The sequence below is a fragment of the Apteryx mantelli genome, chromosome 1 (assembly GCF_036417845.1).
Source record: "Apteryx mantelli isolate bAptMan1 chromosome 1, bAptMan1.hap1, whole genome shotgun sequence".
Lineage (NCBI taxonomy): Eukaryota > Metazoa > Chordata > Aves > Apterygiformes > Apterygidae > Apteryx > Apteryx mantelli.
In genome coordinates, this window is record NC_089978.1 from 179,896,346 (window position 1) to 179,913,696 (window position 17,351).

Below are 17,351 nucleotides of genomic sequence, written 5' to 3' on the forward strand. Positions count from 1 at the left end.
ATTTCATGTTACAAAAATTGCTTATTCCTCCCTTTTGTGTTATCTTGGCACTATTTGAGACTATTACAGTTCAGCTAACTAAATTATATATGTTACAGGACAGTGAAGTTACCATTAGTGACAAAAGAACAGATGTTTCAGAGACCTTCTGGAACCCGACATCTGATATCAAGCAGCGTAGATTACTTAGATACACAGTGAAGTTTGAAGAGCAAGGTGACTTTGAGTCAGAGAAGTAAGTTCACTTTAGAAGCATGTGTAACTGTTTTTACAAAATAAAACTCATATTATCTTCTCCAAATTGTAACATTAGCTAGTAGCTGATGTTTCCTGTTTTACTATATTTTCTGATCATGACCTATGAAACAAGAAAGTAACACTGTTAAATACAAGCTCATTATTTACAAACCTTATAATCATGGAAAGTCTTAATGAAAATGTAGATTGAAGATGCATTACACTGTGGTGATATTCTTCTTAGAGGCTGGTCCCTTTACTTAGCCTCTAATTAGAGAAATGTTTACAATTTTTTCTGTCAACCAGGTTGTAACTCTTTATATTGCTTGCTTGTCAGGCTTTGGCAACAAGTGACTCGAGCAATAAATAACAAAGACCAAACAGAAGCTACTCAAGAGAAATATGTTCTGGAAGAAGCTCAGAGAAAGGGTGCCAAAGAGAGGAAACTTAAAGGTGAAGAGTGGACGTGCAAACTGTTTGATCAGGATTCAGTCACAGGAGAATGGCACTACAAATATGCAGAGTGAGTGCTGGAACATCTGTAACAGCTGCTTGTTATATATTTGAAAGTGACTGTTGCTGAGCCTCTTGCTGTGGTTTCAGGAGTAAAAGTACTTGGATATATGGCTGAGCTCAGACTTGCAAAACGGTGCAACACTACTTGATATTTCTATTCATGTTACATGTTTTAATTAAAATTCATAATTTGTTAGCTGAACTTGATTGGCCAAAGAGAGGGTGTTAATATGTGGTGTTGAAAAGACAGTGATTGCTTCTGCAGGGAATCATGTTTCATGTAACCATTGCAATGGGTGTTTTCCTCTTTGTCTTTATGGTTATGGGCCTCTCTGAATTCATGCTGTGTTCTAGGGTTTATTGGGTATGACACTTCAGGATGCATTCCCCCCCCCCCCCCCAACCAAACAGACTACAGCAGCTACAAAGATTTTTCCAGGCTGGAAAATATGGTGCGTATGGGCATGCTAACCAGAAATCAGAAATTCTAGTGTCCAGAAATCAGAAAAGCCAATGCTCAGTTGAACTGAGTTATGCAATTTATTATTTGTTAGGGTAACTCTGTGAGAGTAGTAGGTTTACAACATCAGTTAATTTTGGGGCCAGATGGCTCAGCTCAGTGGTCAAACATACCCTGGGCACATGAGTTCCTGTTTAAAAAACAAATAAATAAAAAAGTAAAATTAGTAACTGTCTGTCTGGGCTACATTCTGTGCTCTCACCAACTCTTGCAAGGGTCAGCTTGGAACTGAGCCCTTTACTAGTGATTGTGATCACAAAATGCACAGATTCTACTGATTCTTTTTCAATATCAAGCACTCTTCTGTACTTCAGGAATCGTAAAGTAAAATATCCAAAGATGATATACCCCTCTAAGAGCTCAGTAACTTTGAAGCCGTTGATGCTGAAAGTATATTTCCATGGCTAAATGTGTGAACCCTTCATACTTGTGCGCAAGAACAGCAATGCTGGGAGGATGGCCAAAGTGCATGTATAGGAAGAGTACAAAAATTGAATATATTTTCCCTAGGTACTCCACAAATCGCCAGCAAATTTGCAACTTGGAGGCTTCTTGGAACCAGACAGAGATTCTGTGTATTTAACTCTCAGTAGATTCCTTTTTCTTGAAATTTTCTGGTTTCATCTAAAGGCCATGAAGGCCAAAAACATCCTGCAGCAGGGAGCTCCCCAGCTACATGTGATATGTTCTGTGAAGATCCCTCTCTTGGTTTGAACCTTCTAGTGTAATTGATGCTTCTTTCTTTTGGAAGAGTTGTGAACAGTCCACTCGACTTCCCGTGCTTTTGAATTCTGTGTAAAATCATCAGGAAAAGTACTGCACTTTAAATCAGTTACCATATCCCCTGCAGCTTTAAGACCCATTTTGTTAATGTGAATCTTTCTTGCCTCCTTGAGGCCTTGTAGATCAAGCATGTGCCACAGAAATCTTACTACGTGGGAGAAAGCAGTCTAGAATGTCAGCAGTCACTGGAGGTAACCTCTGTGTCCTTTGACGCACGTAATGCCAGCTTGCAATCTGATCCATGTAGCGAGCACACTCTCTTAAACTTTCTCTGAAATGTTTGGTGAGCTGTGGCATTTGTTAAGTTATCTGAATGCTCTGGATTATAGAGCTCTGGAGATATATATATATATATATATATATATATATATATATATATATATATATATAGGAAAGACTTTCGGGACAGGAATGCCTTGTTCTTACCTAGTTACCTTAGATGACATTTAACTCAAGTCAGGTTAAGCTAAGATGTAAATGCAGATGTATATTCACATCTGAAACAACTGCAAGCATTCTAAAAGACGTAAGAGAAATGAGAGAAAACCCATATTCAGTCTACTCGCAAGAAAGCTGCATCAGGACAATCTTCGTACGGCTGACTTGCAATTTCTATCTTGAAAAGATGATAATTGGGATGTTGGGCTTTGCATGCCTGTCTCATCTTCTTGATGTTGTATTTTGGCATAAAGTTCATCTCTTCCCAGAAGTAGAGAGAGTCTATAGACAAGTTTTATCTTTCTTCCTGAGACTATATGTTCTCACTTTAAGTGAAAGACAGTTTGATCATTATTTTGGTTAGAATAAAGATTGTTTCCCTTCTGTAAGTACAAAATTTGTTATATTAGAATCATTTTCTGCAGCTGAACTGGTTACTAACCAGTGCTTTACTTCAATGAGGTACAGAGCGTTCCTCTTCCCTTTGGCTATTTGTCATTCTCCGGTGAGCTATGAATCTTTTGCTGGACTTTTCATTCTGTATCAACCAATACTTGCAAAAGCCCACTTAAACATCTGAAGAAGCAAACTGTATGTAGCTCATTATTGTCTCTTGAAACTAGTCTTTATGACTGTTAGTTGCTTGCGGATGAAAGCATTTGAGGTGACGGTTTCCCAAACTCTTCCTTCTAGGCATACTGAAACATAGGTAGAAATGTCTAAATTGTTATCGAAGTAAGTGATTTACAGTATCCACTGCCTTGCCTTGCTCTTTTAAAAGAAAAAAAGAAAAGAAAAAGAAAAAAGAAAGATTTTGATCCTAGTTTTCCTGTGGTTCCAGAATGACTTTACATTATGTAGAAAGCCTCTCCATGTTTGGAAAATATATATCTCTGGCCAGATATTTTCGTAATGGTATTGTTGGTTTAATACAATGGCTTGCACTCTTACCAGCCTGGTGAGGGGTTGACCTGGACGTGAATTTTATCCTTGGCTTTCTTGTCCCTTCAGGTTAAGACTGGGCTATATGTGAAAGATAGCATCACTTACTCAATGTCTGCCTTCTGTAGGGAGAGAGATCTTTGACTTGTATATCCTGAGTATTGTCCTTTGAATAAGAAAATATTTCTTATTTATATTGCTATGGTATTAATGAATTACATTCACTCTCTGTCTAGTACCAGACCATGGGACCCTTTGAATGATATGATCCAGTTTGAAAAAGATGGTGCCATCCAAACAAAAGTTCGACATCGGACACCAATGGTATGCTCTGGTTTTTTTTTTATTTTTTATTTTTTAGCTGCTGCAACAAGATCCAGGAACTCGTGCGTATTTTATTATGTGTATGAAGTTCATCAAAGCACTCGGAGGGATGGAAGATACTGTTGTTATCCTACAAAAATGTAGTTTACCCAGTCCATAGTCTCTCACTTCTCTGTTGCATGGTTTATTTATTATGGGAGATTACTAATTGGATAGGGATATAAAGCATTCAAACTTGATCTCAACAGTTTTGTATGACCTTTCCCTTAAAAGAGAAGATGCACAAACTTTAGGCTGCTTTTACATTAAAAATCTTAACTTGAGCTTCTTATGTTGGATACTGTGCTTGTAACTGTTACTGTTAAATTGAGGCAAAGCAGCACATTCTTCATTCTTGGGAAATAATTCATAAGTCTTTCAATTGTAGGTTAGTGTTCCAAAAATCAAACGAAAACCAACTGGTCAGCAGAAGAAGGGGGAGTGTGGTTTCTCGTCCCCTGAGCCTGATAATCAGGATTCCTCTGGAAGTGAAGGTAGGAAAAGATACATTTGCATATAGAAATGGTAAATTTATTTCACAATTTGATGGAAATCTGTAGTCACACATACTCTTCTATCTCAGGATGCTTGTATTATAAACTATTGTATTCTTTAGATCACAATTATTAAGTGTGTCCTAGAAAAACGAAAGAAGCAGATGGCTCATGATTTTGATTGGAAACTTCCCTGTCCTTTTAAGCATCCATATATAATGTAGATAGGCCTAAATGCTGCACATATTAAATATCTGTGGGAAAAAAATAAGTGTTTGCAAACTCTTTATTTAAAAAAAAAAAAGCTGGGTGGTTTTAATTGTTTTAATTTGTAGAGCAGGATGTTGATAGAAGACAGATTTTTATTGTTGATGGTGCTTTTAGTAGTTAATACAGTATGTGTTTTAAAATATTTCAGATGCTTATCTTGCTGTCCTGTGCTATAGCTGACTCCAGAATAAAGCTTTAGCTTTCAGTAAAAAATCAATTAGAAAGCTTTCTCCTTATTTTTGCAAATGTTTTAGTTTCTTAGAACTTTGTTCAGTTTTGAACTAAGTGATTATTTCTGTCAGTTACATCTGGCTTTTGAATCTTTCTAGCACAACTTCTGAAGCATAATACAAGAATAAGGAAAAAAGGGGCAGACCTTGGTGAACTGCAAAGTGCAATTGAATCTATAAAGGAAACACAAGAAGATATTAAGAGGTAGACTGAATAACATGCTTTATAGTTTCGAGAATATTCATTTTCTAGCTTTTAATGAGGATTTTAAGCTGGTTAAGTGAAAACCAAGTAAACCACTTCAGAGACTTCTGTTTAAGAATGCTGGGATCTTTTTTGCTTTGGTGTATGATGTGCACTGCAATAGTTCAGAGAAAGACACTGCTGCACTAACAAGCCTGATTGCTTCTATGATAAGTGCAGATTGTTTTCCTGGGAGAGTTGTCAAGTTATGAAGTAGGGTTATCTAGTAGGGTTATAAATGGCATGGGGATTTCTGACGTTAGCTCACTGAATGTGTGGAGGTTTTTTGTTTTTTTTTTTTTTAGTATTTCTTTCATTCCTGGAAAATTTTTAATCAGTTCTCATTCCTTGTATATTTGAATGATGGCAGTACTTTTTTCAGAATGTTGTGGAAGGATTTTGAGCCATGCATCTCAGCAGTAGTATTAAATGGGAAACTGAAAGATGATGATTAAAAAAAAAAAAAAAAAGGCAGTCATAATGATTTCAGACCAAATGTTTATGTAGTCCAGTAATCAAGACAGAATGACTAGACAAAAGTATAACATGGAAACATTTTAAAACTTTGTTTAGACAACTTAGCTGACGGAGATGGACTGACATGTCTAAAAAAAAAAAGTATTACTGTAAAACTTCTTTCAGGACTCATGGCAATGAAATACTTGCCTTAGGGAAATCACCTGAGAGTTTCCATGTTCATGTCTTATTGTAGGATTGGGGCCAAATTTTGATTTTAAATCTCTTTGGAATTTGTCCTGCTTTGTGCTGAAGTTCACTAATGTAGATGTAGACTAAGATGTGGGAAGGGATAGTTTCATTAAAGTAGAAATGAAGAAGCTCAGAGAGTAGAGCATTTTAAAAGCACAAAACAAGCAGAGACTGAAACAAAACCTGTTTTATTTAAAAGCTTCTGAACATCAAAAAAAAAAAAAACCCTTCAGCCCAGCAAACCACCATATTCATTTTTTAAGGTGAAACTTAGAATTGTAATTCCCTCTCCAAAACAACCAGAGGGTAATGGCTGCCAAAGCCTTCATGAATTCATACACCCAAACCTCATGTATGCATACAACACGTCATGCCCCCAGTGGGAAAAATATTAGATTCCTTCTTGTTTGTTTGTTTGTTTTTATATAGTTGGTTATGTTTTAATAGTTTGTCACATTTGTAATTTTTACAGTCTAAAATAGACAGCCAAATGATGGGGAAACACTGGTTGTCTCAGGCTCTACACTAACTGCATATTAGTAACTGGAGTACCTTTTTTAACTAGTTTTTTATTTTTTTTAACTTAGATATGTAGATGTGAAATGGTATTTAAATACAGAAAATATATGCATAGATTGTATGAGCTAGTTTGTTAATCTTGGACTTAAACACTTCAGTTCGAAGTGTAAAAATGTATGTTTTTTATATATAGCTTGTTCATAAGCTAGCGTGAAGTTTAATTTTGTTTTTTCACAAATTTCGAGCAGCAGCTCTCAAACTGACTATATTATAACTAAAGAGGAGATACTGGCTATTATTTATTGAATACGAGAAGTGAAAGTAGGACCATCAGAGTATTTTCTCTTTTTCGGTGTCCTTGACACCGTTTTTGTTTGAAATGCAATCTATGAAATGTTTGAAATAACATGCTAGTTTCCTGGCATTTTTTTTCCTTGGAGAGTGGTATATATCTTTTTGTTTTGGAGTCTTGATGTATTTAAAGGACCAAGAAAATTAAATCAACTACCCTTCTCCCAAATGTTGACTTAATATTTCATAATTTTCCTCAAAAGCTGTTTTTTGCAAGGAGCCCTAACATGTTAGGAAATGCCGAATTGTCTAGATTGTTACTTAAAGGATTTTATTTTATATCTTGCAGGGACATTATGGCTCTACGAAATCGAGTCACTTCTAATTCAGCACCTGTGGACAGCCATTTTTTGCAGCTTAAGCACTTTGTCCTCATTTTACTCATGATTCTGCTACAGCTTGTCATTAATATCTTGTTGAAATAGGAAGTGTGAACAAGGGCCTTTCTGAACTGGAATGATCAAACTCTTACTGGGGACCATATTTTAAGTTGGACTTTAAATGATGCAATATTATCTCAAAGAGCCCTGTAGCAACAACTTACAGAACTTTGCGTCCGAGTGCATGGTTCAGAGTCGTACTCCTGTCTACCCAGTTGAAGTAAGAATTGTGCAAGTGCCAGTACGCTCTTGTTCCTGGTGTGTGCCTCTTTCTCCGTCTCACAGACATGCAACATCAGCCTTGTGTTTTATTGTAGGTCATACACTGTACTGATACATCTTCACTATGGAATAGCTCAAATTCAAAATTCAGAGGTCAGCCCCTATTAGTAGGGCATGTTTCCTATTTTGGTAGAATAATCAACAAGCAGTTTGTTACATTTAAACTTACTGTTTTTGGAACAAAGTAACTTTTGAGGTAGCACCCTTACTGACATTATTTGTAATGGGCGCTGAGGTAACATTGGGTGGTTGGAGGTAAACTGTTTAAGGTCAAACAAATACATTATTATACAAAGCTCACCAGTGTTAGAAACTGGCAAGTAAAGAGCTGAAGTCTTTGAGACCTTTGCAATTTAATGTCCTTGATTTGTTTGTGGAAGTATGACAGTTTTTATTCTGAATTATGATAAGGGCTTATAAGCCAGTGGTTTTATTTTTACAATTTTTAAAACTTAAGTTTCTTCATAAAAGCATTCCTCCATCTAGTATACAGAACGCGTTTTTGTTCTGCAGCAGCCAAGAAGGTACTGTCTTGGTCCACGCATGCTTATGAGTTGCAAATGTCAAGGATTTATAGTATGTTTGTAAGTTTTGATAAACTGGCAGCTTTGAATTTACTTTTGTGTATGGCCACTTCACAGTCAGAAGACAGACTGCTGATATCAGGGACTCTTTCTTATTTCTGAGACAAAATGTTAACACACAAAGTTACGTTTAGTATGTAGCTTGAGTTGAATCTCCCAAAAGAGAGACTATGCAGAACAGAATTCAGCCAAACAGTCAACAGTTCACTTGCAAATGAAAACGTGTGTTTCCAAGGGGAAAGGCTTCAGAAATATTGGGATGACTAACAACATGCATACATACCAAAACAAATGAGAATGAAACCCTAAGTCTCTTTTAAATTCCTCCTTACTGCAATATATACTATGTAACTTACTACCCTGATGCACCTATTCTTTATTCTACAAATTAATTATAAAGCTTAAATTTTGATTTAAAACTAGGGTTTTGAACATGTTTTGATTTGAAGAAATAAATGCATGTATACAACTTGCAAAACTTCAGCAAAATAATTTAGTACTAGTATTTGTCTGGTGAGTCCTAATGCCAGTTAAGCCTTTCCTGCTTTGTATCAAGTTGAAAAGGGGCTGGAGTAATGTAAAGATACCTTCAGTAGCCCAGATGAGACAGTGGGATGATGAGAGGCAGGATATAAATGGCAGCCAAGTTTGTTTTCAGAGGATCCTCTCAGAAATCAAATGTACGCTGGGCAATGAAACAGTTCAGATGTCACTTTTGGCTTTTTGCCATGGGTTGGCTATTCCTCTGTGACACCTGAGTTTACACCTGGGCAGCCTCCCTATCTCTTAAACTAAGCTAACATGAGGAGACTGCAAAATTGGCTTGAGGGTAGCCACTGTCACCCTTGTAAGTCCAGTTCTGCATCAGTCTCGCCTAGTATTTAGTGAAAATACTTTTTACTTACTGTCAGCCCAGCTCATATGTTCCTGTGGCTGACATCTTCACTGCACCTCCACTTCCATTTTTTCTTTGGGCCTCAGCTATATAAGAGTTTATTGCTGAAGTAGTCAACTGTAGCTTATTTTATTACTTCTTACAGCTTCATGTTGCTATAATTTGGTCTTGTTTCATTTTCTGGAACATGGTAGCTTAACCAAACAGAGTGGTCTTGTATAAGTGGGCATGATCAAACTTGATTGGTCTTCTATCGTGTCTATAGCTGATGAAGCAAAATTTGTGAATGTAGAAGGGCCCTCACTGTATTAAGAGAGGAAAAAAAAAAAAGAGAGATATCCCTAAGTTAAGTCCCTAACAGCAGAACCTGAAGTTATTAGCAGTATGAAAGATGGCATAATAAAAAGGAAAGCAAAGTATTCTAATATTAATTTAAAGCTCTCAGCACTTAATTAGATCATTCATTATATCATTCAAATGTCAGTTTTACCTGTTTTAGGATCTGTTACAAGTCCTTAAGTGTACTTTATACATGAGAGGGATACGTGAGGAAGTGAGAGGGAGGTAAAAATAAATTAAGAATTTGGGCAATAGCTTAAATACCCTAAAAGAGTACTTTGCTAAATTTTTGGTGCTGAACTGACTGATAGTTAAAAAAAATTTTTTTGTCTCCCTTGTAAATAGAAATGTCCTTCTGTCCTTTCATGTTGGTTTTAATCACTTCTATTCAAGATCAGTTAATAAGCCAGTCTAGATATAATTTTTACATGAACTACATGGTATTTTCCTTTTCCACTTAATTTTTAAAGATTATTTGTGTTTTACACAGTGAAACTTTTCAAAGTAAAAGCTGCAGACTTCTGCTTTGACTGAATCATTACTGAAATACTAAAAAGCACATCTGAAGGCTGGTAAATTCCTATTTTGCTGGGTTTTGTATAATGCTCCCTCATGTGAATGGAACAAAGGAATTTTTTGCCTGTTTTTTTTTTTTTGTAGTACAGCTGGTTGCAGGTCTTGTTTATGAAGCCTTTTCTCTAGCACATCCCCATTGTCCTATTTTACCATGTTGTGTAGCTGATCTTGAATATTGCATACCTAAGACTGAACTCCACTCATAGTCATAAAAAACTGATTGTACAGTTTGCAGATGTTTGAGGGCAGTGGCCTCTTACTAGTTTTTAATGTTCAAAACAGCACTTACTTTCGCACTTGATTTTACTTTTTTTTCTTGTAAAGAAAATAAGATATTTTCAGAGTTTGTTGCCATGGTAGGGTTTTGTTTGTTTGTTTGTTTGTTTTCTTCAAAAGCACTCTTAAGCCTTTAATTTGCTATTTAGGTACAGATGACCTAAAGATAAAAACAGTAAATATGTCATGTGAAATGTAGCAAGTATCACTTCTGGCAGTAGATGGTATTTCTTGCATTTCACATGTTGATTACTTTAAAATAGTAGATGTTACTTATAAGGGTATAGCATGTCTTCCTCCCCATTAAAACTGTTAAAGAAATAATTTGAAAGGTTGTCCTATAAAATGTTGTGATGGTATTTTCTTTTTCTTTTTTTTTTCTTTGTTTGCTGCCCTCCTGTGCCTTTGGGAAACTTTGCCAGACTGGTGTTTATGAAACAGAATTTAGATTCAATGTTTGGTGTCGTTACTTGAAGGGTATTACTCCACCACTGTTTGTGTAAATAACATGTAACAAGGATGCTGTACAATCTCTAAGTTTTAATTATTGTATTGCGAGGGTATCCCCAAATCACTGAAAATTTACCAGATACTGTAAACAGTGCCTTCTTGATGGTTTCTTGCTGTTCTGAGGTGCGTAAGGATGATTGTCAAGCTTGTGCCATATGTAACATCCCATCTTTTGGGAAGGCTTTTGTTTTTGAAAACTAACTTTCCTGCTTGGTCAGATTCTCTCTTGCTCTCAAAAAACCAGCAAACAAACTCTTACAACAAAAAGTTGGCTGGTGAGCCATGAGGGGAGAGCTTTTTTGCATCTTGTGGTGTTTGATACAATTAAGCTGCAATAGTTTGTTTGTGGTGTTGCAGAAATAGCTGTAACACAATAACATCACCGACAAATTTGGGAGGTTTTTTGTCCTTCACCTACTTTCTAAAGAAAAGAAAAACTGGAAGAAGTGGATATTTCTTAGAGGGGGTAGTGCACAGATACCTGTACATATTGTGTAAATTTTCAGGTACTCAGATCTTTCAGTTATGTGGGAACTATGACCACAGTATGAAACGCCTGTGTTTGACTAAGTGGGAAAAGCAGTTTTTAAAGGACGGAGCCTGTCGTTATTTGTTTCTGCTCCGCTTCCTTAGTCCCCGCGCTCTTCGTAGCTCCGGCTCGGCCGCTTCTCTTCACTGTGTGTAACGGCGACGCCGCGGGGACCGTTGCCCGTGCGGGCACCTAAGCGGCGCCCCGCCCACCGCCCCGGCCCGCCCCGGCGCGCGCGGCCCGCTGCCCGCGGCAGCCGCCCCAATAAAGACGTGTCGCACCACCGCTTGCCTCGCCTCCGTGCGCCGACGCACCGCGCCTGCGCGGGGCCGTTCACCGCTTTCCCCCCCCTTCCCCGAGCCGTTGGGCCGGGCCGGGCGGCGTGTGACGTGCTCGGGGTGGGGGCGGGGGCCGGCGGCGCCATGGCGGCGGCGCCGCTGGAGCTGGGGCGGCTGGCGCAGGAGGCGGCGGCGCTGGCGGGCGCCGTGCGCGGCTGCCTGGGCCCGCGGGGCGGGCGGGCGCTGCTGGCGCTGCCCACCGGCGCGGCGCTGCTCACGCGGGACGGGCGGCGCCTGCTGGAGGCGCTGAGCCTGGAGCCGCCGACGGCCAGGTAGCGCCGCGGCCGCCCTCCGCGGCGGGGCGGGGGCAGAGGGGGCGGTTGCGGCGCGGCCCCGCGTAACGGCGTGTCTCGCCCCGCAGGATGATGGTGGCGAGCGCCTGCCGGCACCGCGGCGCGACGGGGGACGGCGCCAAGACGTTCGTGGTGCTGCTGGCCGCCGTGCTGCGCGGGCTGCGCGCCGCGCTGGCGGGCGCGGGGCGGCGGCGGCGGGCGGCGCGGGCGCTGCGGGCGCTGGAGGCGCCGGTGCTGGCGCGGGCGGCGGCGGCGCTGCGGCGGCACGCGGCGGCGGCGGGCGGCGGCGCGGCGCTGGAGGCGCTGCTCGAGGCCTACCTGGGCGGCCGCGCGGGGCCGGCGGAGCGGCGGCCGCTGGCGCGGCTGTGCCGCGAGTACTGCGAGCGGTGCGCGCCGTGCGCCGCCGCCCGCGCCGCCGCGCTGCGCCTGGCGGGCGAGCACTTCGCGGAGCTGCACGCCGCCGTGGCCGGCCCGCCCCTGGCCGCCTCGCGCGTCCTCGCCGGGCTGCTGCTGCGCAGGGACTTCGCGGCCTACTGCCCGGCGCGCGGGGAGGTGGCGGCCGTCCTGGTCACCCAGCTCCTCCACGCCGGCCTGGCCGCGCCCGGCGTCGAGCTGCGCGTCGAGTCGGAGGGGCAGTTTCAGGCCTGCCGGCGCTGGGTCGCCAGGAGGACGGAGAACGTGGTGAGGCGCTTGCAGAGCAACAACGTGAGGCTGCTGCTGTCAAGCGTGAAGCAACACGAAGTCGTTATCTATTTTGCGAAACTGTACGGCATATCTGTTGTCGAGTGTTTATCGTCGGAAGAGATCGCCCTTCTCCGCAAGATCACGGGCATCTCACCTTTTACGCCTTCTTGTGATGACGTTCGTAGAGAAATCGCTGAAATCACAGTGGCAACATTTTGTCAGCCCTTGCTGCTCGGCTCACAGAGATACGTTCACCTTGGCTTCACCAGCACGTGTGCCTTTCAGCCTCATTGCCTGATTCTCTGTGGGCCAGCCCATAGCGTTAATGAGCAACACGCTGCTGCTTTTCAGGGGGCATTTAAAATGCTAGAGCAGCTATTTAAAACTGTTGAACAGACAGAGGAATGTGAAGCAGAAGGTGAAAGCCAGAATGAAACCTCAGATATTTGTGGTTGGCATTCATCCACTGCTCAGAAGCAACTCCCAATAGAAAATATCTCCTGTAATGGTAATCAGGGTTCTGAACATCAACTGAAAACAGTTAGGGGTGAAGCAGAGACACAGGTTGTAGAGTCTGATTTACAGAGAAGTGAAAATCCAGCATGTGTGCAAACTGACTTGCAAATGTCTTCAAGTCCTGTGTCACCCATCAAAGAATTAAGTGCTCTCCCTGTCAGAGATAGCTCTTCAAGAGATGTACACAAACTACATCCAAAATGGAAGCATCCAGATGAAGTTCACAAGAGTTGTAGAAGTGATTTAGTTGTGGACAATCAAAAGAATAGTAGTACTGCTGTATTAGCTGCAGATAATGCTAATACAGTTGTGTCTGAACACTTAGATGTTGATAAAGATACAGAGAAAATTAATCGTAATATTGTTCTATTTAAACATGGAAAGAGTTATACAAATAGCGAACAGAATTATTCCAACTTGATTATAGAAGCAGGATCAGTTTTGCCGGTAGGAGGTAACTTCGAAATTCTGTTACATTATTATATTCGACACTATGCAAAACAGTGTCAAGAGTCAATAGTAGCTGACATATCTAATGTAATTGCAGATGCCTTGCTAAGCATTCCTAAGACTCTGTACAGGACAGCAGAAGGAAACAGCTTTAACAAATTCTATCTCAAAGCCATAGATGCACTCAGGAAAAATGAGCCACTGCCTATGAATCAGAAAGGCTTGGAATCAGTGTATTGTAAATACCAGTTAGTAATTTCAGTTGTTAATTGTATTACCGAGCTTCTCAGTATTGACTTAATAATTGGTGTTAAGCGGCCACTGCAAAAAATTGAGGATAATGACTCGGAAGATGATTTCTGAAAACAATAAAGAACTTTTTTGGTTTTGTCTTTTTGTGTGTGCTCTGGTCGAATGGACATGCCCCAACATTCAGTATAAGAGACTAAATGTAGCCTCCAAAGACCTTATGGGCTTTTTTTCCTCTTAGAATTAAAGGAAGAGGAAGGAGGCAGATCAGCTGAGGTTTGGGGAGAACACTGCTGTGAACAGCACGACTTGAAGTTTCAAACATGAGAAAATGTAATTCTGAGTGTAGCTGATTCCCACTGCAGAACATGTGCACTGCCTTCTCCATCACTGCGCAGAGGATCCTGTGTACGCTTCTCTCCAAGGGTGAACTTTGCCTCTTTTTGAGGTTTGAGTATTTAAGCAGCTTAGACGCAATTAGTTTTCCTGACAAGTTACCTGTAAGACAGCTACTTGAACTTGCATGTTCAAAGCAAGTTCAAATTTTTCTTTTTAATATTGCTAGTCTTCATAATAACTTGAATTGAGTGTGATTTTAGATAAAAATGTGGTTTTGTATATATTGTGTTTTTGAATACAGTGGGGAAAAAAATAACTGCGATGCTAGTCTGTTCAGTGTTAAGACAGCAAGGCAGCCGCTGCAGATATCCCAATGAAGAAGTTTCTGGTCTGATATGAAATCCAGCGTTTTTGTCCTCCATTGAGTTTGCTTCTGTCAAACTAGCAATGTTAAAAATTATTCATATTATGACTAACCAGCATTCACTCTGGCAAATTAAGTTATGTGACATTATTTAGTACAGCTAGTCATTTTTAGAGATTCTGGGTTGAGTTGTGTTGCTACTATAAAAGCAGGCTGTGTGCTCATGGGAAAAAATATACAGGCAATAATATGGTTTTATGTGAAAAAGCTTTTGAGACAGCATTCTAGTTCAGACTTTGTCATCAGGGATTTTACTCTGTTTCCCCTCCTGCGTCTCCCTCCAGGATTTTCATCCTAATAAAATTTGCTTTCACTCAGTATCACCTGGATGTCAATACACCCCTTTTTCAGCTGTGTCTTGAAAACTTTTGGTTGAATTGGGAAGGTTTTTGAGTCAGTGAGCAGCTATAGCTGATAAAGGTGTCATATTCGTTCTCTATGTGCAATTGCAAGTATTGCATAAAACAACAACTGGGATTTTTAAATCTGCCATTAAATAAAATTGAGGACATTTAAAATCATAGGCAAAAATCACATTTTTTATCTACTGTACCTGAGAGGATTACAGCTGAAAATTAGATTTTCTTTCCATTAATTTGTGTTGTATTCCAGACTGTGGTTCAAACACTGTTGGTGAGTTTTCTCCTCTGTTGACATGTCTGACCTACCACCATCAGCCGCAGAGCTGACCCCAATTGTAAAGGCTGTGTTGCCCAGTCGGGGACCATACTCAGGCTGGCACATGCCCTCACCAGCTTCCTCACGACTGCATTATCACTTGTCAGATTCCTAAGCCTGGCTGAAGCTATTCAAGGCTTTTTGTAGATATCCCAAATTTTAAAGCTGTCTAATAAATCTAATTTGCCTTTTGACAGGTAACATGGAGACAATTCTGAGAGTGATCTCATGACATTGTGGCAGGGACATGCTGGACTCAGCAGACGTGTTTAGTCAGTCAAAACTACAATGAGCAGTATGTTTGGGCTTGCACTGAGGTTGCACAAGCCTAGATTTTTTTCTTGCAGTGGTTCCCAGAGGTTTTTTCAACTTTTTACTGGAGTATGGGTTGATCTCCAGGCAAAATGAAAGTAAGGTGCATCTGAACACATGTGCAGACTCCGGTACAAACTTAAAATACAATGTAATGTGCAGGGGCACTGGTGGTGATAGTCTTAAATTAGGAGAATGGTTTTAGCAAATCTTTATGTTTAACTCTCCTTTCTGAAGCTCCTGTCAATTCTGTATGTTCTACCATGCTTGAAATGCATCAGAATATTTTAAAGCCTTCATCCCAGTCACAAACAGCGTAGGTGTATCTTAAGCAAGACAATCCCATTTGTCAAATGGCAGATTCATTTATACAGGCAGGTAACAAAAAAAATACAGCAAAGAAAAGATTTGACTTTAAAAACTATGTTTAATAGTGTATGGTCCATACAGTAAGACTAGAAATTGCAACCACATCTTGCACCCAGCAGCAGCTACATAGAATGAGAATAAGCTGTTTACTTGACAAGGACACTGTTTTTTATTTATTGATTTGGGTGGTGGCCGAGTCTCAATACACTTTTATGGGTGGTGCTTCCTATGTTTTTAGCACGCGCAAGCATGAGGGACCACGCTGAGACAGCCTAAATTCTACCAGTGTTCCCGCAGCCATCTTTTTCCATTGACTAGCCCCAAGCAGCTCACTACTTAGCACCTTCTGTAGGCCCTTCCAACTGATCTCCAAGGACACCACCTCCCCATTTACCAAGTGGGTAAAACCAACTTCTTTGCCAGAAGTTAGACAACCTAAGTATGGTACGTGTGGTCTTATATTTTCTTTCATGCTCAGTTGATTACTGACCTTTAAGCATTTTTTGGTACTTCTGGCAATAGAGAATATTGCTAATAGGAACCAGCTGCAACAAAGAATATTATTCCATTGTGTAATAACTCACGCACTATTGAGTGACATTTGCAAGAGGGAGTTGGGGGATACAATTTTTTGTTTAGGAGCAAATGATAAAAGATGTTTCCCATGCTGGGAAGCGTAAGTGGCCGAAAAGCCAGCTACCATTGCTATGAAGAAATGTTACCTGCCTTATGGTCAACAGAAGGGCCCAGGCCAATAAAATCAATTAGGTACTTTTTTCCCCATTAATTTCAAAAGGACATAGGTGCCGTAATGCTGTTGTGGATTTGGGTCAGCTGCATTCCCTTTTTAATACATTTATGTCTAGCTAGCTGAAAAGGTGTGTTTTTTGTTGCATTTAACCCCAAAGTTGTCAGAGGTTATCCTAAGGCAGGACTAAATGCGAATATGCCTTTTGTTGTATAGCAACATAGTTATGGTAATTGTACGTTGTTTCTGTTACAATCTTCATAAGAGTCTTCCAGAGTCCACAGGTGAGTGATTAAGCATACCATGTGAGAAGATGAAGGAAGATTAAATTCTTAACTTACACATATCTCCTTGACTTCACTGAAATTGTATTCACCTGAGCCTGTACTAAATTTTTGTTATGTAGCAAGTTTGCTATTAGAAGTAGAGACTTCCATTTTTGATTACTAATTTTATATCTATAAATGTTTTGGTTAATTAGTCCCCTTGTGTCTTTTTTGGCAAGGTTCTTTTAAATCTCTTGTTAAGAGAGAATCTATTTTAATATTAAACTAAAGAGATTTTTGCAATTGAATTCTCATGAAATCTAAGAAATATGTTAACATTTTTTGTCTTTGTTAAGAACAAAGATTGAATATGAGCTTTATTTGCTGTGCTATTTATCACATTATCACTAATAAGACTGAAAAAATGAAGAGAATACTGTTTGAATTTATAAACTAGCTTTGGAAATGTGTTGGCTGTAATTAACATGATAATAATTTTGGAGTAGCATTTTGTGTAAGGCATCGTTTGTATTTTGTTAATGAAACTAGAAATAGATATTTGGATCTAGAATTATACAAGTTACTTCCCTGTGAGACTATTAAACCAATAATTACATTCAGGAATAAGAATTTTAATTTTAGCATTCCAAAACTAAAAATAATGACAGCAAAAATGAAAGAGATTTAAGATATAGTATC

At 40.0% G+C, this 17,351-nt stretch overlaps 2 protein-coding genes across 8 annotated transcripts in view; both read left to right on the forward strand.

Annotated features, from left to right (window-relative positions):
* Positions 1-10,546, forward strand: part of OSBPL8 (oxysterol binding protein like 8) — a 101,650-nt gene extending 91,104 nt beyond the window's left edge. For all 7 annotated transcript variants that reach the window (XM_067313082.1, XM_067313090.1, XM_067313105.1 and 4 more), the window contains 6 exons: positions 99-235; positions 575-760; positions 3,673-3,760; positions 4,188-4,293; positions 4,893-4,998; positions 6,905-10,546. In XM_067313082.1, the coding sequence (XP_067169183.1) occupies positions 99-235; positions 575-760; positions 3,673-3,760; positions 4,188-4,293; positions 4,893-4,998; positions 6,905-7,040 (759 nt within the window). In that variant the 3' untranslated portion in view covers positions 7,041-10,546. The remainder of the gene's footprint in view (positions 1-98; positions 236-574; positions 761-3,672; positions 3,761-4,187; positions 4,294-4,892; positions 4,999-6,904) is intronic.
* An 862-nt stretch (positions 10,547-11,408) lies between these two features.
* BBS10 (Bardet-Biedl syndrome 10) lies at positions 11,409-14,599 on the forward strand. Its single transcript, XM_067313128.1, has 2 exons — positions 11,409-11,596; positions 11,686-14,599. The coding sequence occupies exons 1-2, from the start codon at positions 11,409-11,411 to the stop codon at positions 13,628-13,630; spliced, it is 2,133 nt and encodes a 710-aa protein (XP_067169229.1). The 3' UTR covers positions 13,631-14,599.
* The last annotated feature ends 2,752 nt before the right edge of the window (positions 14,600-17,351 follow it).

Excerpts from the sequence above, each read along its gene's own strand:
- BBS10 (XM_067313128.1), top strand. The coding sequence starts at position 11,409 with ATGGCGGCGGCGCCGCTGGAGCTGGGGCGGCTGGCGCAGGAGGCGGCG. Across the intron at positions 11,597-11,685 it reads CTGGAGCCGCCGACGGCCAG|GATGATGGTGGCGAGCGCCT; the intron begins GTAGCGCCGCGG and ends CTCGCCCCGCAG.